At 41.8% G+C, this 25,741-nt stretch overlaps 1 protein-coding gene across 1 annotated transcript in view; it reads right to left on the minus strand.

Annotated features, from left to right (window-relative positions):
• Positions 1 to 25,741, minus strand: part of LOC145402215 (uncharacterized) — a 46,270-nt gene that overhangs the window by 2,609 nt on the left and 17,920 nt on the right. The window contains exons 8-15 of the mRNA XM_080274332.1: positions 21,853 to 21,999; positions 20,656 to 20,831; positions 9,170 to 9,298; positions 5,604 to 5,848; positions 4,768 to 4,879; positions 4,051 to 4,181; positions 830 to 936; positions 193 to 295 (exon numbers count right to left, since the gene is read on the minus strand). Coding sequence (XP_080130458.1) covers positions 193 to 295; positions 830 to 936; positions 4,051 to 4,181; positions 4,768 to 4,879; positions 5,604 to 5,848; positions 9,170 to 9,298; positions 20,656 to 20,831; positions 21,853 to 21,999 — 1,150 coding nt within the window. The remainder of the gene's footprint in view (positions 1 to 192; positions 296 to 829; positions 937 to 4,050; positions 4,182 to 4,767; positions 4,880 to 5,603; positions 5,849 to 9,169; positions 9,299 to 20,655; positions 20,832 to 21,852; positions 22,000 to 25,741) is intronic.

The raw sequence follows: 25,741 nt of genomic DNA on the forward strand, positions 1-25,741 counted from the left end.
ATAACTTCTAGCCTTTGATTTGCAACATAACAGCAACTACTGCTTCTTATCTCATTTATATTGATGCAGACTACCTTTTCTATAAACTACTGGATAAATTAAATTGTTAAATTCAGCTAATATGTACAGCTGATTGGGTTACATAAACATCAGTACCAGAATCTACAGAGAAGACTTTACAACAGACTCTACCCTCTTGTCCACAATGGCTGCTAGTGGCATACAGTCGAATGCACTGTTGACTGCTTCCCAAACACTCTGCCCTAGACGTTCACCAAATTTTTGCAGACACTCGCTGTGAAAACAAAACTCTTCTTCATTACTGTAAAAGAAAATTAAAATTGTACAGTACATTATACTTACCATTAACCTGCATCTTAGCTGAACATAGTTCACTTGCATCTTGTTAAACATAGTTCTTGTTACATTCTGAGATCATGAGGATATGGTTAATTAAGGTACTAATAGTGAAGGTTCAGTCACATGTTTCACAAACTGCACAGGTCCAATTAATATAGTGTGTACTGTACATTTAGCTCCCATTTCATCATTATCGTAATGACTTTTTTTCCCACCTAATGATAGGATGAGGTAGGATTAAGAACCAAATCTTTCTTGATGTTTGCCATGTAAAGAGTACAATGGGGGATCCTATATTTACACCACCCTCTTCCTTTTCACATCATTATTACAGGGGCAATAATCTTTCTCACTGACCTCATGAATTATGCTGGGTGGCAACCCAGCATAACAAATGGTTTCTTGCATTGCAGGAAATCATCTGATTTGTATATCATCAGACTTGCTCTGTATGTACCTTAACACCTACCTGTGGAAAGTGAATGCCTGCTGAATCTCCCTGACTTCATGGTTGCCACGGAGGAGGAAAAATTTGTTGGAGGCTTGAAGCTTAAGGGCAAACAGATAGGCCACCACCTGTGAAAATGATGATCTCTTGTCACGTGTCTGACTATCTACAGTAAAGCCTTACTATAACAGACTAATTGGGTCCCAAGCCACTCCAAAAAATGCAAAATTCAAATAAACGTGACACCTGGATTTCCCCTGCTAAGCTAGACTTTTTCCGATATACAGTATTAGACATTGGTCTGGATCGCACCAACTGTTTTTAAACTGTTTTCACTACCATTGCAGTACTGTACTGTACTATATATTCACTACAATAATCAAATGGTATAATAGTGCATATATATAATAATACTGTACTGTACTCTGATAAACATGTCTTTTATTTACCTTATTGTGGTAAACATAGCTGAAGTTGTCAGGAAGCCCAGCCTGTTTCTGGCTTTATCAGACTTTTTCCGATATACAGTAGTCCCTCATTTATCTGGATGTGTTCGTTATCCAGATGCTGGACCTTGGGTCTATCAAACCATTATCTGAATTTACTTGCTATTATCTGGACATAAAAGTCCCCGAGAACTTCGGCTGGCCAGTTGACATTCGAACATTTGGTATCGTGGCCTCTGGGCTCATGCCGTGTATGGGAAGCAGGCCGTAACCCAAAACCAGGGTACTGAATGGTCAAAGCTGCGTACTCATCTGATCACTCCCAACAAACCTCCAGCACCTGAGTAACATGACTGTAACCAGCAAGCAGTGTCAAAACGTCCATACGCATCCACACCCAATGTCCGAAGTCGCAAGGCCACCGGACTAAGTCTTTCCTAACTGCCACTGAGATTGTAACAGACCACAAACCACGAGTACATGTTCGGTGACAGTGGCAGTCTGCCTCTCTTCCAAATGTTGGAAGTCCCCCAGTCTTGGTAAGTTGTGTTTCTGCATGGCCACTCGGCATCTAACAGACCGCAAACCACGAGTAAATGTACGGTAAAAGCGCCTGTCCACTATGTGACAGAAGAGGGAGAATCCTGCCCTCACCTCACTTCTCCCCTCCCTCCTCCATACCCTCCCAGCTCCCCCCTCAACCCCTACCCTCCTCTGTGGTGATAACAATGACTCGTGAGTTTTTAAATTTTTTTTGCAATTTATTCGACAACTATTGGTCATATTGAAATTCCACAAAATCGACGAGAAGGCTCATGAAATTCTTCATCTAGACATATGCTTAACTCTTGGAAGATGCTGGCAAAATTTTGCATTAGGATGGTGCGAAGTTATATGAAGGTAAGTTTTACTCCTGAACACTTTATTCTCACTGCATTGCTCTACTTTTACTTATCAGTTTTATGTGTTTTTATTAGCTTATCTTATAGTATAAACACCACTGAAGATGATGGTCTAACATTTATACCAATATAATCAATTTCCGGCGGCATATTGGCCGTGGAATTTTTTATGAGCCCCGGGTGCAATCACTCGTCACAGATAAGTGATTTTCAAACCGTTTTCAGGTTTTCTGTGGATTTTTGTGGTTTATGCATTGTTTTCTTGAAGTTTAGCATTAATATTGATAATCCTATGTGTGTTTTGATTTAGCATTAATATAGATAATCCTATGTGTGTTTTGATGTCTAAATATGGTAGACTGACCTGAAAACAGTGCTGTAAAGGTTTTCAGTTTTTTTTTTTTTTTTTTTTTTTTCATGGTTTTCTTGGTGTTGAAAATTATTATGGATAATCCTATGTATGTTTTGATGTCAAAATATGCCAGAATGACCAGAAAACACTACCAAAATAAGGTGGGGTACTGTACATGTTGCAGTGTATACGTAGGGTGTTTTTTTGGTTTTCAGTGGTTTTTCTGCATGGTTTTCTTGGTGTTTAGCATTACTAGGGATATTCTTATGAGTGTTTTGATGTCTAAATATGCCTGAATGACCAGAAAACACTGCCAAATTAAGCACAGGTACTGTACAAATAGGTATAGGCTGGGTCTAGGTATGGTAGGGGAATAGTGTTCATTATCTGTATGTTGCCATTACCTGGACATGCCTCTGGCTCTATTATGTCCAGATAAATGAGGGATTACTGTACTGTATAACAATTTTGTGCGGTAGCTCCTCGATTCTGATTAAAGCAAATTCTGGTCTGCTGAAGTCCGTTACATCAAGGTTTTACTGTATATCCATATCTGTGTATCCCAGAGGGGATGAGTGCTTCAGATTACCTATCAGCTGGGATCAATCTCACATCACCAGGTAAAAACAGGGGTGCTAAACCCTTATCATGCACTTCTCCACACATAGTTCTTTCAACCAGCTCAGTTCCATAACCTCATCATCTCTACACCTCACTTCCTCACATGCTCATTTAGTGTACGGTATTTATCCATCTTCTTACCCAACCATACCTAGTCTCACTTTCACTCAAGCACTCTTTTCACCACCATATCTACATCCATTCCCTCCATGTTGCAGTACTATCTAATCACTTTCTTCAGCCCTAGTATCCACATACTGTACTTCCTTACCCCACATATTTCATGAATCTTATCCTTTCTGTGCACTGACACACTCATTCATCAGTAATCCTGTTTCTGCTGCTCATCCTCCTCCTGACTTTTCTTTTTTGTGCCACACAAAAGTCCCATACTCACACATTAAATGAGGGCAGTGAAACTCTCACTTGCAGAGAAAAAAAAAATGAATTAAAAAATAAAAATAAATAAAATGAGGCTATTTCACTCCTTCATCGGGAAGGTCTTTCTGAAGTCCAGTAAAATACACTAATGAAAGTGCCACATCTAAAACTTTGCCCCTTCTTCATCTGCCTTCCTCCATTTCCCCAGCTTCCCTCCTTTCCCATTTTCCCTCCTTCCCATCATTCCTCTCTTCCTGCCCCTCTGCATCTTCCCTCCTATCCTTTCCCATGTTTCCTCCTTAGTTCTCTCTTACCCATTCCCATCCATTCCATCTTACCCTTCCCCATCTTCCCTCTTACCCATTCCCATCTTTCTCCCTTATCTCCCTCCTACCCCTTCTGCCTCCCCTCCCCATATTTTTACACATTTTCCTCCAACCCCACCATCTTCTTTCCTGTTTCCCTCCTACCCCTCCCAGTCTTCCCCCATCTCTCCTATCCTTCCCACCTCCTCAACTCCCTGCCACCATCCTGCCCCACCTCAATGCCATAGGCGCCTCTGTCAACGTAGTCTCCGAGGAAAAGGAAGTTCGCCGGTGTAAGTTGGGGTCCCACTCGCCACAAACCCTTCTCAAAACACACCAGGTCACGAAAGTTTCCATGGAGGTCACCTAGAGCAGAGTTAGATCATTATTTATTGTTTTCATCATCATTTCATATTTTGTCTTTTCCATGTACAGTAACTGCAGTGTAGGTCAGACAGGTTCACCTGACAGTACTCCACGTTGCTCTGTTCTGCAAAACTTTTACAAGAACAGGGGGCATAACATTATATATTCAGGAAACTTCACTGCTCAGTTATATAAATGTCCCTCAGCTCCCTCCTTATCCCCTGAAGGGAGCATGGTAAACTGTAGGTGATGGGCAACTTCAGCCTGCAGTCCACCAGACTTCTATAAACATGAACCTGGGGCCATTACGACAACAGCAATAGGTATACCTCGTTATGATTCAAAGATGTGTTCCAAAATACAGTTATCATAATTGTCCTTACAGCCCATACTGTAAACTGGGAGAAACTAGTAAATTAATTTCAAAGTTAGAAATTAAAAGGAATTTTTCTATAACTTACTGTGCACTAAGTAGCAAAAAAGAATATCAGTAAAGAAGATGTACAGCGAGTACCACTATACTGCACTGCCCATGAATAATACATCTGGACAATCTTGGTAAAATAAAACAAGGAAGAAGACTAACCAAGGATATAGCAGGGTGTGGAGAGCCGCAGCAGCCGTGGCTCATTCTCAAACTTCTCCCTCACTGCATTGCACAAGCTGATTATGTATTGACCCAGCTTCACCATATCCACCTAAGGAGAAGATCACATGCCTCATCCATACTCTCACTTGTGTATTTTAACTCTGCTCTACTTGAATTCATTTGCTGCACATTTTCCCTAATCATTTTCATCACCATCACTGTCGTCAACTTGTCCCTATTTTCCACTACATGATTTGCTTCACAATTTTCCAAGTACTGCATTATCATTACTGACCTATCCATCCATCCATCCATTGCCAGACGCCATAATCCCAACCAGGGTGGCCAAGGGCTTAGAATTATTTGTTTTACAGGGAGGGGCACTAATCCTCCACCAACCCACGTGATACGTAGGGAGAGCCATTACCTGTATTATTATATATTTCTACTTTTATTGTATTATCATCCTAACCCCATTTCCCATAAAATATGAAGTGGAGAAATTTCCTTCTTATGTGGCAACATTTGTTCTTTTCATTCATCATCATTCATTGCCAGACACCATGTATCCCACACGGGGTGGCCAAGGGCTTAGAGTTAATTGTTTTACAGGGAGGGGCACTAATCCTCCACCAACCCCACTTGACACGTAGGGATGCCAACAGCATCTAGTTGTTCTTTTCACTTATTACAAATTAAATTTCTACACTAAAAGCATATGGTATGAAAAGGATGAAACCCAGATCAATACTTGTGGACCCAGCATTCTATAGCACAAAAGTTCTCTCTCCTTGTCTCCTGCACACACACATAGCCTACATACATACACACACCTCTCCCCAGTGCAGAGCTGGCTTGTTTTTCTTCTGATGCTCAAAGAACCTCAGTGCAGCCACCATCTCATTGGACAAGGACTTTGTGTCAAACGCTTCATACGACTGAAACCGGTTGATGAGTCTGTGTCTGGCTGTCGGGATTTTCATGCACTGCTGGACGAGCTCTTTGGGACTTTTGGGATCAGGTGAGTGGTCACTGGCTTCGTCCGTATCAAGGCCTGTGTCGCTCACCTCTCCAGCACCTGAGGCAGAGTTAGCTACAGACAACTTTACAATTAATAAGGGTGTCTCTGGGTTGCCTAGCCTGTGGTTTTACTGCTAGACATACACTCTGCTCACTTTAACTTGGCTTAAAATTGCTATCTTTCTATCATGAATGCCATGCTGTATTGAGATTAAAATATGGTGTTAGTCATGAAGATGTGTTCTGGAAAAGTTGCTGAACCATGATACGGTCTTGTTTTGACACTGACTTGAGGGAAATAAGCTACAAACGGATGAAAATCACCACCAGGTTTAGTGAATGAATAAAAAGTCATATATTCAATAAGCAAAAGCTATTTATGGATCACAGCCATGTGTTAGCAGTTTTAGCTTATTTCTAAGCATTTTTTTTTTTTTTTTTTTTTTTTTTTTTAAACAACTGACCTCTTTGGCTCTGATTTAGCAACTATGGTCTTGGCCTTCATGCTGTCCTCATTTAAAGTTGCCTCACTTAAAAATATTTCATTACTAAGGTGCAGCAACAAACAAGAAAGGTACGGCATGATGGGATGAAGAGGTTAAGGGAGCAGTGGCGGAAAGGAGGAAGTGGCTAGAGTGTATACAGGACAGGGGTTCAGTTGAAATAAGAAATGAATATATTGAGAGCAAGAAGCATGTAAAGAGCAGGGTTGGGTCCAAGTACAGTACTTGTACTTAGTACTTGGACTTAAGTACAGTTTTTCATGTACTTGTACTTGGAGTTTAAAATTTTGGTTGTACTTGTACTTAGACCTTATGTACTTGGTTGAAAAAATACCAAGTACTTTCAAGTACAATCAAGAACATTATATTTAACAAAAATTTATATATTCTATTGGACTTTATAATGGTATTATTAAGTAGACTTAATATTCTGTCATGGAAGAAATGGTCTGATTAATAAAGTATACTTATATTCTAATATGCTACTTTCTACCTTTATAATTTAACCTTTAGAATACGACGATCGCTTAATTTTCTTCTTCGAAACAGGAGAACTTTTGTATGGTATAAAGTACTAGTACATGTACTTAAGTACAATGACATGTACTTGGACTTCGACTTAAGTAAACTGGAAAAAGGCTGTACTTGTACCTGAAAAATTTCTGGGTACAGTAGCCTGTACTTGGACACAACCCTGGTAAAGAGACGAGTGAAAAGGAAATGAAGGAGGTAAATGATGATCTACAAAGAAAAATGAATCCAAATTACTCTGAAAACAGGAAGTTATACTCGAAAGAGGTGCAGAAGTGTGGAGGTGAAAGTGGAAAGAAATGTGAGTGTGAAGGATGTAAGTGGTAGACTATTAACCCATGGGGATGAACTAAAGACCAGGTGGAAAGAATATTTTGAAAGTCTGATGAATGAGAATGGAGAGAATAAAGTGACTGCTAACAAGATTGGTTTTGGAGGTGTACAGAGAAGGAATGCTGTGCCAGGTAACATGATACTTGGGGAGGTATAAAATGCTGTGAAGCGGCTGAAAAATGGGAAAGCAGCTGGGGTTGGTGAGGTGTATGTAGAGATGATTAACTGTAGTGGAGAGAGCAGAATGAAGTGCTTGTTTGAGATATGTAAGAAGGCATGGATGAGTGAAACTGTGCCAGCAGAATGGAAAAGGGCAGTGATTGTACCCCTGTACAAAAATAAAGGTGAGCAAAGTGAGTGCAAGAATTATTGTGGCATAAGTCTACTGAGTGTTGTAGGGAAGGTATATGGAAGAATTATTATAGAGAAAGTAAGACAGATATCATAAGTCCCAGTGAGTGACAAACAGGGTGGCTTTAGGAGTGGCAGAGGATGTGTGACCAAATATTTGCAGTGAGACAGATAATGGAGAAGGCCTGTGAGAAGGACTATAAGGTGTTTATGGCATTTATGGATCTGGAAAAACCATGTGATAAAACAGTGAAGGATTGTATAAGGTTTTGTGCATGTATGGTGTGGAGGGTAAGCTGCTAGATGCCATCAAGAGTTTTTATGATGGTAGTGACACATGTGCAAGGGTGAATGGGCATCTAAGTGAATGGTTCACGATCAAAGTGGGCGTGCAACAAGGTTGTGCAATATATATATGCTCAATATATGTATGGATGGGGTGATGAGAGAAGTAAAAACACGAGTTATGAAGAGAGGGATGGTGTTAGTAGTGAATGGAGGTGGATGGAACATCTCAAATTTATTGTATGCCTATGATGCAGTGCTACCTGCAAATATCAAACAAGAGCTTGGTAAACTAGTGCAGAGTTTTGTAGATGTCTGTGAGCATTGTGCCTTGAGAGTAAATGTAGAAAAGAGCAAAGTGATGGTTACTGAGAGAAGGTGACTCCCAGTGTAATGTTACAGTGAATGGAGTGAGACTGAATTGTTGAGAGAGTTCAAATACCTGGGTGCAGTGACAGAAAAGAGAGGAAAATGCGCAAAGAACTGGAAAGTAGAGTGGCACAAGGAAGGAAAGTAGCTCGTGCTATGAAGGCCTTGATAAGAAACAGAGGCTTGAGTGCTGCAGCTACACAAGGTTTACATGAAGGAGTGTTAGTGCCACCTTTAACATGGATGTGAGAATATGGTAGGGCATGAAAATGAAAAGCCAAGAGTAAGAGCAGAGGAGGTTGGACTGCTAAGAAATGTATGTGGAGTACAGAGAGTGGACAGGATACAGAATAATGTGATTCATGAAAGATGTGGTGTGAGGAAGGACACCAGAATCGAAAGGAGTGTACTGAGATGGTATGGTCATGTGGGGAGAATGGATGGAAACAGAGTGGTGAAAAAGGTATATCTGAGTGAATCTGATAGAGGGAGGAGGTAAGGTAGGCCAAGAAGGTGGAGGGATATGGTGGATGAGTGTGTGGGGAAGAGATATGGAAGTTGGTAAGGCTAAGGAACTGACAAGAGATCAAGCTGGCTGGATGAATTTTGTGCAGAGAAGTGCATGACCAAGGATTTTGCACCCCTTTTAACATGACGGCATTCAGATTGGCTCCATCAGATAGGTATATGTGAAGCTACAGAATGTGGTGAAATTTGTTCGGCCTATACAATGGAGCCAGGATTTTGAGGGCTTGAATGATGAGAGAATGGAAGCATGGTCCACTGAATTTGACAAACCTTGACTGTCTGGTGGGAAAGGAAGTCAGGTTGATGATGACAAGTAAGCTGCTGATGAATTTACACTTTGTTTTCACTTAAAGTTGCTCTCTATTGTCCATAACACTGTACTGATTAAAAAAAAAAAAAAAAGTCAAAATCATGCCTCACAAAAACTGGGATGAGTAGCTAGCACTGGTAAACACTACAGGTGCTCCCTGCCAACTTACGCTCCATATCCAGAAGGCGATGAATATCAGTTATCTGTCCTGATCGCCTGACTTTGACAGTGTGTTGCGCCAGACTGTATTTTTGCCCATCCTGGCTCTGGAATGCTCCCTCACTCAGGGGGATGGAGGCTGGAAAAAAAAAAAAAAAAAGTACAGCACATTGAATCTCATTTTTATTTTGTTGTTTCATTACTAAGCTACTGAAGGATTAATCATCTGCACATATTTTAGGACTGTGAGATTAAACCTGGACTCCATGGGTTTGAATAGTGAGTGAAATAGTGTCTGGGTCATTTAACTGGGCATGCTATTATACCGTAGTTCTCCCTTAAGTATGCTTTCTCTTTCATTACGGTCTGGAACTTCTCTTTCCTCATGCTTTGGTGTGAAAAGAGGTCAGGACAATGATGAATTAACACTTTTTAACTTAATATATCTAGTAATTAATTTTAACATTGTTTTACAATCATATGTTAACTCGTCAATCATGAAACATGAGTACAACATGTCTCACTTGAAATAACATTTTGCCTAGATGCATCCTTGACTTTTATATGAGAAATGGCTACATGTAAAGTTGGAAGAAATTATCCTTCACTGAATTTTATGCAACCCTGACATAGTAATCAAGTTGTGTGTATGAACAAGTTCCAGTGGATGAAAACAAACCTACTACCATACACTGGGGCAACTGAGAACACCAAGGGGTAATTGAGAGCAGACTACAATGCAATACTATTACTAAGACTAAGATATAATGTTCAGTGTGAGCACCAATGGCGTGTATACTTGCAATAACACCTAAACTTGATTTCGTTAAATGTCTATCAATCTATGTATCTATTACCAGATGCCTTAATCCCACAAGGGGTGGCCACAAACAAATTGCCTCCATGTTGCCCTGTCCCCTGCCATTTCACTGCCTTGCTCCCAGCTCACACTCGTCTCTCTCATATACCTCTCCATTCCATCCCTCTATCTCCTCCTTGGCCTCCCCCTCCCTCTCCCCCTCTCCACCTCACACATACATTCCCTCACTCTCTCACTCTCCATCCTCTTCACATGGCCAAACAACCTCAGTATGTTTCTCCTAATGCTTCCTATCACATCCACACCACAATGCTTCTTCACTTCCTCATTTGTTAGTCTGTCTCTCCATGTGACTCCACATGCTCCTCTCAAATAACTCATCTCCACCACTCTCACTCTTGACTGGTGTCCCTCCAACAGGGCCCAAGCTTCATTCCACACATTAGAGTTGGTATCACAATACTGTCATGCAGTAATTTTTTCATTTCCATGGTCACTTCCCTGTTTCTTATCACTGCTTTCAAAGAACCAGCAACACTTCTTCCATGTGGTACCCTTTCAGGAACTTCATCCTCTAAACTACCATCCTTACACATCACACTACCCAAATACTTAAATGCACTCACATTTTCTATTTCCTCCTCATCCAACCTCACTACACATTCAGTGACTTCATATCTCTCAAAGACAACAACGTAACTCTTCCCTACATTCACCTTTAGATTCCGTTTCTTACACACTCTCCCAAACTCATTCACCAAGCCTTGCAGCTCCCCTCTGTCCTCACTTAACAACTTGGTATCATCTGTAAACAACAGTACAGGGAGTTTCCACACACTGCCCTCTCTCGTTAGGGCTGCTCCAACATCCACCGCCCTACCTTGTATCTCTAACCTCATCTATATACAGATTGAACAACCATGGAGACATGACACATCCCTGTTTCAATCCACCTTCAAACAGAAAAATCTTTTAGTTTACTGTCCACACCCACTGCAGCCTTAGCACCCTCATACATACTCTTCACAGCATTCAACAACTTCCCATTTACTCCATATATTTTTAATACTTTCCACAATCCATATCTGTCCAGCCTGTCATATGCTTTCTCCAAATCCCTGAAGGTCGCATACAGCTCCTTTCCCTTCTCTAGAAACTTCTCCACTAACGACCTAAGAAAGAATACCTGATCTACACAACCTCTTCCCTTCCCTAAAACTCCCTGTTCTTCTCCAACTAATTCATCTATTACTTCCCTAACTCTGCCAAAAAGTATCCTATCATATACTTTTCCTTTTACACTAAGAAGACAAATGCCCCTATGATTACCATACACTTCTTTTTCCCCTTTTCCTTTGTACATGGGAATAATTATACCCGATTTTCAATCCTCTGGGATTTTACCTTCCTCCCAGGCCAATCAGCATATCTTCCACATCCATTCTATTACTACCTCTTCCCCATGCTTCAGCATTTCACCACACACTCCATCAATTCCTAGGGTTTCCCCATTTTGACCTTCGTCATTAATTCCACAACTTCCACCCTACTGATTTCCTCCTCTCTTCTCACATCCCTCCATCTCCTGGCCATTCCCCAGCCACTTATACTCGCATTATTTTCATTCTCTATGTTCAACAATTCCTGAAAGTGTTCTCTCCATGTACTAAATTTTTCTCCCTTCTCCACTAGTATTCTACCCTTTTTATCTTTCACTCTTCGACTAACTCCTTCAACACCCTGTCTAACTCTCTTTACCTCTTTCCAGAGCATTTTCTTACATTCCCTCCACTTTACACTCAAATTCCTTCCCAATTCCTCATCCACTCTCTTCTTAATCACTCTTACTAAACTTTTCACCTCTCTCATCCTCTCTACATATAACTCTCTCTTCTGTCCTTCAAATTTCTCCACATCCCTGTTTCTCATCCACTCACTATATGCTTTCTTCTTTTGTGCCATTGCCTGTCTCACCTCTTCATTCCACCATGCTGTTCCTTGCACCCTCTTTCATCTTCTCTTCATCCCACACACCAGCTCACGTGCTGCACAGATTTCTTCTGTGAACATATTGCACACACCTTCCACGTCCCCCCCCATCTGCTCCAAATCATATTTACCCAATCGCTCCTTCACTTCTCTCTTTTATTCTGCTGTTTTTCAATCCTCTTGTGACCTTTCCACCCTCCTTGTAAGAACTACTTCCTTCTGTCCTTCCCTTCTTTTATTCCTCCATTTCATTTCAACCTTGTCTTTTCACCACCAGCAAGTGGTGGTCAGACAGTCCACTCCCCAAACCTCTATATGCTCTTTCATCCATTACACACCTTCTCATTCTATCATCCACACACACATAACCAATCATTGCCTTCCATTCATTCAGTTCACCACCCACCCTTCTCATCACTTGCCACGTATACCTGTGGATCATTTTGTGTCTGAAGAGGGTATTGGCTATCACCAACCCCCTCCCAGTACAAATGTCCACTAGAGCACTGTCATTCTCATCTACTTCTGCAGGCACACCCCACTCGCCAACTACTCCATCCACCTTCACATTCCACACTTTTCCATTTATTTCTCCAATCAAAAACACTCTCTCACTCCTTCCAGACTTTTCCATGCACACTTCCACATTTGTCCAGAACTCTTCTTTCACTCTGCTTGCACAATCTTGCATTGGTGCACACACACACACACAATCCTCAACATATGTAGTCCAACTTTCAATCTTACCCACGCAATTCTTGAGCAAATTGATCCATCTCTCATATTCTCCTTCCATCTCTTGCACACAACAATACACACTTCTTTTGCCCTCTCATTCTCACCCACTCCCGCACATATACCCCATCCATACTCCCATTCTCTCACACTCTCACATCTCCATTTAGTTTCAGTTAATCCAAATACATCCACTTTTGCATGGACAATCTCTCTCTCTCTTGCATCTCATCATTTGCACTCCTTATATTCCATGTTGCAATCCATACCATGTCCTGTGTTCGGTCCTTAGTTGTCACCTGTTGGCCAGTCCTATTCCAAGGCTTGTTCGTGTTTTTAGTTAGTTGTTTTCCGGGAAGGAGCACTAACCCTCTGCTAACCCACTTCTTGTCACGTCAACCCATTTCTTGTCACGTAAGAAACATGTGTTGATTAGTTATAAGGTTACCACTAGCATTGTAAATTATTTTCTGGTTTACAGGAAATCATTCAGCTTGCCACTCAATGTTCAGATACCCTAAAAACAGAGTACCACTACACTAAGTGTATGGATGATGGGTGCCCCTACCTACCAAAAATGAAATGTAGGTACATCATCATCATCCAGACCTCCTTTCCCACCTAGGGCAAGGTAAAAAGTAGCAATGTCCAGACAGTCCAAATTTGCCCACTCCAATGGGCCATGCTTCCAGTCACTCATCCAAGCCCAAGGAATCCTGGTTCTATCTGATGCACCAAAAACATTCACCACATTCTGTAGCTTCACATAAACGTAACTGATAGTCAATCCAGAAATTGTTGCATTAAAAGGGGTGCCAAATCCCTGATCATGTGCTTCTTCTCGCAATATTCATCCAGCCAGCTCGATCTCTTGTCAGTCCCCTAGCCTCACCGACTTCCAAACCTCACTTCCTCACACACTCATCCACCATATCCCTCCACCTTCTCCTTGGCCTACCTTGCCTCCTCCCTCCTTCAAAATCGTTCAGATATACCTTTTTCACCATTCTATTGTTATCCATTCTCTTCACATGGCCATACCATCTCAGTACACTCTCTTCGATTCTGGTGTCCACATACTTCCCCACTCCACATCTTTCACGAATCACATTATTTCGTATCCTATCCACTTTCTGTACACCACATACATTCCTCAGCAGTCCTATCTCCACTGCTCTCACTCTTGACTTTTCATCTGCATGCTCCATATGTTAAAACTGGCATTATCATTTCTTCATGTAAGTCTCGTGCAGCTGCAACACTCAAGCCTCTGTTTCTTATCAAGGCCTTCATTGCATCAGCTACTTTTCTTTCTTGTGTCACTCTACCTTCCACTTCTTTTGCACATTTCCTCTCTTTTCTGTCACTGTACCCAGGTATTTGAACTCTCTCACCAATTCTAGTCTCTCTCCATTCACTGTATCATCACACTGAGAGTCACCTTCTCTCTCAATAACCATCACTTTACTCTTTTCTACATTTACTCTCAAGGCACAACACTCACAGACATCAGCAATACATCTGCACTAGTCTACCAAGTTCTTGTCCAGTATTAGCAAGTAGTACTGAATCACCAGCATACAACAAATTTGAGATATTCCATCCATCACCATTCATTACCAACGCCATCCCCCTCTCCATTACTCGTGTTTTTACTCCTCTCATCACCCCATCCATACATATTGTGAACAACCATGGTGACACCATACAACCTTGTCGCACGCCCATACTGATCGTGAACCATTCACTTAGATGCCCATTAACCCTTACACATGCTTCACTACCATCCTAAAAACTCTTGACAGCACCTAGCAGCTTACTATTTACACTGTACATGCACAAAACCTTCCACAATCCTTCTCCGTCTACTTTGTTGTATACTTTTTCCAGATCCATGAATGGCATAAACACCTTATAGTCCTTCTCACAAGCCTTCTCCACTATCTGTCTCACTGCAAATATTTGATCCACACATCCTCTGACACTCCTAAAGCCACCCTGTTCATCACTCACTACGACTTCTGATATCTCTCTTAATTTCTTTATAATTATTCTTCCATATACTTTCCCTACCACACTCAATAAACTTATGCCACGATAATTCTTGCACTCACATCGTTTCGTTTCGTTTTTAAAGGCTCCAACATGCTTCCATGTGTCAGCCTTGGTTACCTAATGACGGCTCTCCACGACGATCTATTGCAGCCTCCCTGTTCAGACCCTTAACCCTAAGGTCACACTTAATAACCTCATCCCATGTCTTTCTCGGTCTACCCCTCATAACCCCACCCCCGATTTAACACTTCTCACCTTCCTCACCCAATTATCATCCCCCATCCTCTCCACATGTCCAAACCACCTCAATCTACCTCTCCCCATCACACCACCAATACACTCCAGTCCCATCCTACCTCTCAACTCTTCCATTGTAAACCCAGCCCCTCCAGGCCTTGGACGCAGGGACGCACCGCACATCCACCTAATCATTGTCATTTCTGTACGTCTGAGCCGGCGAATATTTTCCTCCTTCACTGCCCAGGTCTCACTACCATACAGCATTACACTTCTAACACATGCTGCATACAAAGACCCCTTAGCACGTAGGGAGAGCCCTCTCAATGTCAGGAGAGGCAAGAGCTCCCTCAACTTCTTCCAACCACTTCTCACCCTAACCACAGAGCTAGCTCCAGCCCCACCTCCAGCACACAACATGTCTCCCAAATAACAAAACTCCTCCACACACTCAAGAGATTCACCAGGAAGTACAATCCTTTCACGTCTGACAATCTCCACCTGTTCACCCCGGCATGCCGTACACATAAAATCAGCATTATCTCGCAGTCTACCTCTGATACCACTACATCTCTTATGCACCCATTTATCACACACACCACACAAGATGGAATTACTTCCAACGCTCTTGTGGCAAACTGCACATGGCCACTCTCCTTCGTCTTTGACGGTACTGCCACCAACCCTAGATATCATCACTTTTGTTTTATCTGCATTTACCCTTAAACCCTTTTGCCCCATACCATCTCTCCACTTCCTAAACCTTTCCTCCGCCTCCCTTTCATTCTCTGCAATCAACACCAAATCATCAGCATACAACAACTCCCACGGGAGTCTGTTTCTAAAGTCACGTGAAAGGGCTTCAAGTACCATGATAAACAACATGGGACTCAAGACTGACCCCTGATGCACACCAACATTCACGGAAAACTCATCACTCAAATCTCCATTCACTCTCACATGGGTGTGAGCACCCACATACATGGCCATAACCACCCTAACCAGCTACTCCTCCAAGCCAAGCTTTCTCATTGCCCACTTCACCACCTCTCTAGGGACTCTGTCAAAGGCCTTTTCCAAATCAACAAAAACAAAATAAAGATCCCTTCTCCTACCAATATATTTTTCCTGAAGCTGTTGAACAACGAATATGGCATCCGTGGTCCCCCTACCTGGCATAAACCCAAACTGCATCTCATCAATATTCACTCTTTCTCTAATCATACCTTCTAAAACTCTCTCCATTACCTTCATTATCTGATCTAAAAGCTTTATACCTCTATAATTTCCTCTTTCCAGGGCATCAACCTTCCCTTTATACACATTTACAATTACACTCTTCAGCCAATCATCTGGGACAACACACTCATAAATAATCCTATTTATCAGGTCAGTGACTAAACTCACCCCTATATCGCCTGAGGCCTTCAACATTTCGGCAGTCAACCCAGACACACCTGCTGCCTTCCCCACCCTCATCCTGCCTATTGCCTCACTCACAGTTTCAGTATCAATCAAAGGCCAAGGGCCAGACACTGGATCTGCTGGCTCCAAACCTTCCCTGTTCCAGTCAAACTCCTCATTCAACAACCAGTTATAATGCTCTCTCCATGCATCTTTAATATCCTCACTGTTCACCACTACCCTTCCTTCATCATTCTTCACACATTGCTCACCTATAATATCCCAATTATCCCTCTTCATCTGACCTGCCACCCTAAATATATTTTTCCTTTCCCCATGATTTAGGTTATCAAGTAATTGTCTCTGTGACTCAGACTTTGCCCTGTATACCTCTCTTCTAGCCCTACACTTGGCAGCCAAATATTCCTCTTTGCTACCACCCTTCTGCCATTCCCGCAAAAGCCTTCTTTTCTCCTTAACTGCAGCTTCTACACCCTCATCCCACCACCAAGTTACTTTGTGTCTTGGTGGTCCTCTTGTCCAACCACATGTTACATCAGTAACTCTCAAGAAATTGATCTTGAGGGCTCTGTACTGTTCATTAACGCCTCTGTCTACAGCTCCCTGTTCAGCCACCACTCTCCTCAACTTGCTATAGAAGGCATCCCTTACTACTTGGTTTTTCAGCTTCCATATTTTCCTCCTAGGTACATAAATCCTCTTTTTCATCACTTGTTCTTTAAGCACCATATCACAAATCAATAGTTTGTGCTGCTGCACACACTCCTCACTTCCTATAACTTTAACATCCCTCACTAACCTCCTATCGGCCCTCCTAGCCAGAAAATAATCTATCTGACTGATATTTCCCCCAGACTCATATGTAATTAACCTACTGTCTCTTTTCCTAAAATATGTGTTGCACACAATCATGTCCGTTGCCTCCCCAAACTCGAGTATCCTTTCCCCTTCTGCATTCCTTAGACCATATGCACATCCCCCATGCACTCCTTCATAACCTTGTGCTGCTTCACCTACACGACCATTTAAGTCCCCTCCCAAAATCACTATCTCATCATCCCGCATACCACCCACTACACGTATTAAATCATCCCAAAATCTATCTTTCTCTGATTCATCCAATCCTGCCTGTGGAGCATATGCCGATATAATCGCAGCTATCTTTCTTCTCAACAGAATTTTCACTACCAATATCCTATCGCTTACTCTCAAAACATTCATAACATATTCCACACCCATTTCTCCACAACCATCACACCAACACCTCCATATCCGTCTGTCCCCCCCTGCCAAAACAACTTATAACAACAGTCCTTCCCAACAATCTTTCTGGCTGATCCACCCCTGTAACGGACTTCCTGCAAACACGCCACATCCACCCACCTCCTACTGAATGCCTCAACGACTTCCCCCCGCTCTTCCCCTCAAACTTCCCACATTCCATGAACCCACCCTCATCCCCATGGGTGATTTACTGTCCTCAGGCTTGCTTTGAAACTTATTTTGTTTTGTCATCTTCAGTATTAATAAAGGGGGACAGACACAGCACAGGTCCCACTCACTGCACAGTCCCAGGTCCAGGCAATGGATCTGGGACCCCTAGCCCACCAGCTTACCAGTGGCTGTGGTAGTGGCCTCGGGGCACCCTGCCAGGACAGCTGCAAGGACACCCTCCAAGTGCGTCTTGGCACTGCAACTATCCCGCCATTATACACCCACTGATAGGGCAGCCTCCTGGGGCGCTACTCCCAGGTTCGGGCCCCTCTCTATTGGGCAGAAGTGGCAGCCTGGGAACCGCAATGCCCTGTACCCTCTAGCACAGGCCCGAGCCCCATCTTGCCCTGGACCCACGATCTATGCCGGCGGAACCCCAGCCACGCCTCCCCCCAGAAGTCCGCCACTAGGTAGCAGGGGCAAAGTTTTCTGGCCGCATGCCCTTGCTGGCGCCAACCCTTGTAACGTAGTGGGATACGCTGTGTGAAATGTAAAGTGCATGTGGTGTAGTGCATAGATGGTTAGAGGAAATGTTTGGGAGAGTATACTGGTCTACTCTCCATGTTACTGTCACACTGAAAAGGTCAGCAAAGGGGGATGGTTAGATAGCTAGTGAAACAGGAGCTCCAGCTCTCCCTATCACCAGCATTCCCATTCCCCTCGGGAGTACTACCCAGTTCGGCCCGTGCTACGGCCTCCTCCTAACATCACTCACTTTTATTTTTGTACAGGGATAGTGTCACAGCCTTTTTCCACTCTGCTGGCACAGTTTCACTCATCCATCCCATCTTGCATATCTCCAACAAGCACTTCATTCTGCTTTCTCCACTATACTTAATCATCTCTGCATACACCTCATCAACCCCAGCTGCTTTCCCATTTTTCAGCCGCTTCACAGTGTTCTTCACCTGTGTGACTGTCATGTTTCCTGGGATTGCATTCCTTCTCTGCACACCCCCAAAACCAATCATGTTTACAGTGGCTCTGCTCTCTCTATTCCCATTCATCAGGCTTTCAAAGTACTCTTTCCATCTTGTCCTTACTTCAACCCCATTGGTTAATAATTTATCACTTACATCCATCACACCTTCACATTTCTTTCTTTCCACTTTCACTTCTACATTTCTGCACCACTTTCCAGAATTACTTCCTATTTTCAGAGCAGTTTTCATTCATTTTTCTTCCTAGACCATCATTTACCTCCTCCTTTTTTCCTCTTCACTAGTCTCTTTATGTGCTTCTTGCTCTCAATATATTCAGTTCCTATTTCAACTGAATCCCTGTCCCGTAACCACTCGGCCATTTCTTCCTCTTTTTCTCCACTACTCTCTTAACCTCATCATCCCACCATGCCATACCTTTCTTCTTTGTTGTTACTCTTGCCACACCACACACCACTTTAGCTTTTCTAACTAAACAATCCTTATATGCACTCCACAGGCTGTCCAAATCCGTTTCATTCCAATTCACTGATTCTAACTCCTCCCATACTTTGGTCCAGTATTCATCTGCCATTTCTTTGATCCTCAGCTTCTTGACTGTAATGTAAGTGCATTATATTAAATTACGTGTTTTGTTTTTTGCTGGTACTCTGCAGTACTAATTGTTAAGGTTTATTGTTATGTAACTACTTACAAGACCAAACTGTGCATCTGATACTGGGTTCCAAACTTCTTCTGCAAACCTGAGTAACTTTCACGCAGCATGTAAGTTTATTTGTTTTCAAATGGTTAACAAATTACCAGAGGGGGGCAATTGAGAACACCAGGTGGGGCAACTGAGAACATCCATTATTTGTGCTATGTGATTAGAACATCTTTTGCCACTTCAAGATCTGGAAGAAAGTGGACCATTAGGCACTTGTACCACTAGCACAGAGTGAAGTGACCACTCCGGTTGCTGGCTCATCTTCTTCAGATGAGAGTGACAATGAACAGAGTCACTCCTGATTGAAACCCAGTGTTGTCTAAGCCAGTATCCATGGAGGATGAAGCCACATTTGCAAAGGGTCTGTAAGTCGGTGACTATGTCCTTGCTAAGTTTGTGTCACTGAAACATTTTTGTTTTCATTTTTATAGGCTCCATGCTTGCATGCGTCAACCTTGGTCACTGATACCGATACATTATGTTGGAGGAGTCTTGTCAAAGGAAGGCACCAGGTGGAAGGTATCCTATTACAGGAAGGCTGATGTTTCACATGACCAAGACTCTACTAGAGTAGTAGCATTTAAAGAACCTTCTAATTCAGATGTGCTGGCCACCAGTGAAGTGGACACTGTGATGCAGCTGAGGCCAAAGGAGAAATGCAAAACAGTCATTCTGCTCAGCAATGTCTTTGCAGGAAAGCTCATTAGGTAGGGCATCATTGTAACTAGAAGGAGTATGCTTCACAGCTAATTTTATGTTCAATGATATCTCTGGAAGGAAACTCATTCAGTAAGATACCATTATTTAAAGCATCAAGTTACATGTTCTCAAATGCCCCAAGGTAGATGTCAGTGAACACTTTTTTTTTTAAAGAGACTAAAATTCATTTTCTGTATGCACTGTGATAAATTTGAATTGGTTGATATGTGCATTAATAACTAGTATGTAATGCCTTCTCAAATACATATTCATACAAATAAAAGTTTGTTTGCCATTTACCTTTGCATCTCAATAATTGCTTATATTTGTTCTCTATTGCCCCAATGTACAGTATAAATATAAAAGCTTGTGTGGGAATCAAAACACTACCAAACCTTCTGAGTTACTGCTCAGGACCATGGGCAGTTCCTGGTCCACCAAGTCCCTTCCCACCAGCATCTTCACTGCCTCAAGTTCATTGTCAGTTGTCCCATCAAGACCAGTGTCAGAACCTACTTTTTGAATTTTCAGGTCATTTTCAGAACAATCAGAGGATACTGACCGTTTCCTGCTGTGTGGGAAAACAAATGGGTATGAAAATTAAAGATAATTTGAGTGAAGAAGGGCAGAACAAAGTGGAAGAAGAGATAACAGAAAAGAGGCGCAAATATATGGATACAACGATGTAACGAAGCAAACAGGAATGTCCCCAAAATTTTCACTGGAGACTTGTACAGACATGTATGAAGAGGACCAATACTGTAAAATGGCTAATAAAAATCACATTTTCTACAGACATGTAAGATTACCAGCATTGTAATATGGCTAATTAACAGTTATGGACAATGACAATGTTCCACTTTATAGTTGAACAATAATAAGACTATCATAATATTCTGAAAAGTCTGCTAAGCTCCAAAAATTGCCCTCCTGGGTGCTGACACTCACTCCTGTCTCATTACTTAATAAAATGTAGTGAATCAGTATCTATGCCTGCAACTGCACATTAAATAAGGTGCTACTTAATACACTACTAAATCACCATCACTTTTAAACAATGATAAAAATAGGCTTAGAAATCTTCAGCACAGATAACAGGAAAATGGAAAGATATAAGGACAACTTTACTGTCTGCTAAGGAGAGACAATTGATCTCTTGACGGAAAGGAGCATGGAAAGTTTAAAGTTATGAAAAAGATATTCAAAGGTAACTCATTTTTTCTATCTGTCTAAGTAGCTAGACATCTAAATCCCAAAAGGGGTGGTCACAAACGAATCACCTCTAAGCAGACAGGAGCAGAGAGATGAGCAAAGAGAGAGAGAAACTGGGAAACAGTACAGTTACAGTACATAAAACAAGGAGGAAACAGTGTCAGAATAAAAGGCAAGCAAATTATGAAAATATGAGTAGGCAGCTAATGAAAAAATGAAAACATTAAAATAAAGCAGTTGTTTACATTAAAATAGAGAGTATTATGTATAAAACAAAATACCTGAACAAACATAATGATACTGTACTCTGATGATAATTATGACGATGACTATGATGATGATGAGGATGACGATGATGATGATGATGACACTGAGCTCACCTAGGATGTCTATGAGTAGAGGTGAGGTGCATTATGGGGGAAACAAGGGCTCGCAGCAAAACTGATGTCCCTCTAAACTTTAAATTTCCCACAGCTGACAAAAAGCTGCTTAGAGAGAGAGGCACCTGATCCACTACACCAAAGATCCTGAAAAATTGATACAAAGAAAAGTGAAGAATGGAAACAAAGGAGGTGAAGGAATTAGAGCCACTTTGTAAGTGACTTTGGGGACTAACACCTTTTTCTTAGTGACTTAGTATTTTGCTCATTTTCATACATCTCCATAATGTGTTGTATGCTACTGATGCAAATATGTCACAACTGATATGGCATAAATAACGTGGAAAAGAGTGTCAATATGTAGTATACAAAACAAATCACATGGGAAGTGGTGTTAAGAAGCCTCTTATGACACCACAATCACAATAACAGAAGAAACTCTGGCAGTAAACTAAATTAACAACACTATTTTAAATAACATTAATTTTGTATTAATAAAAGGGCAAAAAGAAGCCAGAAAAAGAAAAAGAAAACACAAAAGTATGAAAATCTATTAACCAAGTTCATGGTGAAATATGTTATACATCCATTCAACTGGAGGACCTCTCAGAATGAAAAGATTAAAGATAACAAAACATTCAAATAAATATAAGATTCAAGTAAAAACTGTACACTCGTCTCGTATTGTTTTGTTTTTGAAGGCTCCAATATGCTTGCATGTGTCAGCCTTGGTCACCTGATAGTGGTTCTCCATGCTGCTCGATCTCTGGCAGCTTCCTTATTCAGTCCCTTATCCCTGAGGTCACACTCAATGACCTCGTCCCAAGTCTTTTTCGGTCTACCTCTCGCAGCCCTACTACCCCTAACATTAACACTTCTCCCTTCCTGCACCCAATTATTATCCCCAATCCTCTCCACATGCCCGAACCACCTCAATCTACCTCTCCTCATCACAACACCAATACAATCCAGTCCCATCCTACTCCTCAACTCTTCCATCATACACCTAGCCCCCTAAGGCCTTGCACTCAGGGACACATTGCAAACCCACGTAATCATTGTCATTTCTGTGCATCTGAGCCTGCAAATATCCTCTTCCTTTACTGCCCAAGTCTCACTACCATACAGCATTACATTCCTAACACATGCAGCATACAAAGATTCCTTAGCATGGAAGGAGAGCCCTCTCAATGTCAGGAGAAGCAACAGCTCCCTGAACTTCTTCCAACCAATCCTCACTCTAGCCACAGAGCTAGCTCCAGCCCCACATCCAGCAAATAACATGTCTCCCAAATAACAAAGCTCTTCCACATGCTTAAGCGACCCACCAGCAAGTACAATCCTTTAATGCCTGGCAGTCTCCATCTGCTCTCCCCGACACACTGCACACATGAAATCGGCATTATCTTGCAGTCTACATTTAATACCACTACATCTCCTATGCACCCACTTATCACAAACACTGCACGAGATGGAATTACTGTACATCCCATACACTTGTGGCAAATTGCACATGGCACTCTTCCTCTTCTCTGACAGTACTGCCACCACTCCTAGATACCATTACAGGTATTTTTGTTTTATCTGCAAATCCATCCTAGACAATTTACCTACCAACAAAGCTCCAGGCCCAGATGGAATTCCACCAATTGTTTTGAAAAAGTGTTCCCCTGAACTTGCCTCTGTCCTAGCTAAATTATTCAGACTATGCATATGTACTACTTTATTCCCAAATTCATGGAAAGAAGCCAATATCCACCCAGTTCCGAAGAAAGGAAGTTCGTCTGACCCCTCCAATTACAGACCAATAGCTGTCACATCTTCTCTTGGTAAGGTATTTGAAACTTTAATTAATAAGCATATTGTTAAACATCTTGAATCCAACAACTTAATTAGTGATAGACAATATGGTTTTCGCCACAAAAGATCCGCCATTGACATACTCAATCTCTTAACTCATACCATCCATCAATCAATTGATCTTTTCGGAGAAACTCATGCAGTAGCTCTTGATATCTCTAAAGCTTTCGACAGAGTATGGCACCGTTCCCTGCTGTCCAAACTCCCTTGCTATGGACTAACGTCTTTTGTTCCTTTGATTTCTTCTTATCTTAGTGACAGGAAAATAAGAGTAAAAGTAGATGATGTATATTCGAATTTCCATTCAATTAACGCCGGCGTGCCGCAGGGATCAGTTCTGGCGCCAACCCTATTTCTGGTTCATATTAATGATCTCTTATCTGTCACTCACAATCCCATTCACTCATATGCAGATGACTCAACACTACATAGTTCATTCACACTCAGACATCCATTTACAAAGTCTAATATCTCTACCTCTCAACTCAGTACAGCCATCTCCATAAATCAAGATCTATCTACAATCAGTGAATGGGGACAAAACAACCTTTCTCTTTTAATGCTAGTAAAACTAGATATATACAGTTTACTAATAGACAGATATTGCCAGATTCGTACATTACCTTCAGTGCTACTAATATTCCCATCTCTAAAAGTATTGAAATTCTTGGTGTCTCACTTAACAGTGCCCTCAGCTGGACCTCTCATGTAAGATCACTTGCTAAAACCGCCTCAAAGAAACTTGGATTATTGTACAGAGTCCGTAACTTCTTCGCCGATGAGCAGTTAGCTATAATTTATAAGAGTCATGTGCGCTCTCAGCTTGAATATTGCTCACCCTTGTGGAATGGTTGTGGAGAGGTTGCATTAAGACAACTAGACAAAATTCAGAATAAAGCTGTTAGAATCATTAACAACCCTGCCATTACATATAAACTACCTCCCCTGCAAGTAAGAAGGAATGTTGCCTCCCTTGCATTATTTTACAGATATTTTTTGCCAAATGCTCAGACAAAGTTGCGTCCATGGTGCCACCTCTCCATGCCTTCCCTCATGCTACACGGGCATCTGGTAGCGATCATGACTGGAATGTCACTCAACCATATTGCAGAACTTCTGCCTACCAGAATTCTTTCATTCCCCGAACTGCATCTCTCTGGAACACGCTTCCCCAGAGTTGTTTTCCTCCAAATTTCAACCCACAACTGTTCAAGTCTAACTGTTACAGATATTTTATGAACAGAGGACACCAGTAATCTGGTGTATGGATTATTTTTTTTTTACCCATTTGTTTTTCCTTCCTCCGTTCTGTTATTTATTAAAAAAAAAAAAAAAAATTACTCATAAGCCCTTGTGCCCCACACCATCTCTCCACTTCTTAAATCTTTCCTCCGCCTCCTTTTCATTCTCTGCAGTCAACACCGAATCATCCTCATACAACATTTCCCACGGGAGTCCATTTCTGAAGTCAGGTGAGAGGGCTTCAAGCACCATGATAAAGAAAATGAGGCTCAAAACTGACCCATGGTCCACACCAACATTCACGGAAAACTTATCACTCAAATCTCCACCCTTACCTGGGTGTAAGTACCCACATACATGGCCATAACCACCTTACCCAGCCACTCCTCAATCCCAAGCTTTCTCATTGCCCACTTCACCATCTCTCAAGGGACTCTGTCAAAGGCCTTCTCCAAATCAACAAAAACAATGTACAGTTCCCTGTACTTTCCTATATATTTTTCCGGAAGCTGTCGAACAATGAATATGGTATCAGTGGTCCCTTTGCCTGGCATAAACCCAAACTGCATCTCATCAATATTCACTCTTTCTCTCATCATACCTTCTAGAACTCTCTCCAGTACCTTCATTATCTGGTCTAAAAGCTTTATGCCTCTATAATTTCCTCCTTTCAGGGCACCACCCTTCCCCTTGTACACATTTACAATTACACCCTTCAGCCAATCATCTGAAACAACACACTCATATATAATCGTATTTATCAAGTTAGTGACTAACTCCATTCCTA

Source organism: Coenobita brevimanus, chromosome 57 (genome assembly GCF_032717465.1).
Source record: "Coenobita brevimanus isolate Jiangsu-jjx chromosome 57, ASM3271746v2, whole genome shotgun sequence".
Taxonomy (NCBI): Eukaryota; Metazoa; Arthropoda; class Malacostraca; order Decapoda; family Coenobitidae; genus Coenobita; species Coenobita brevimanus.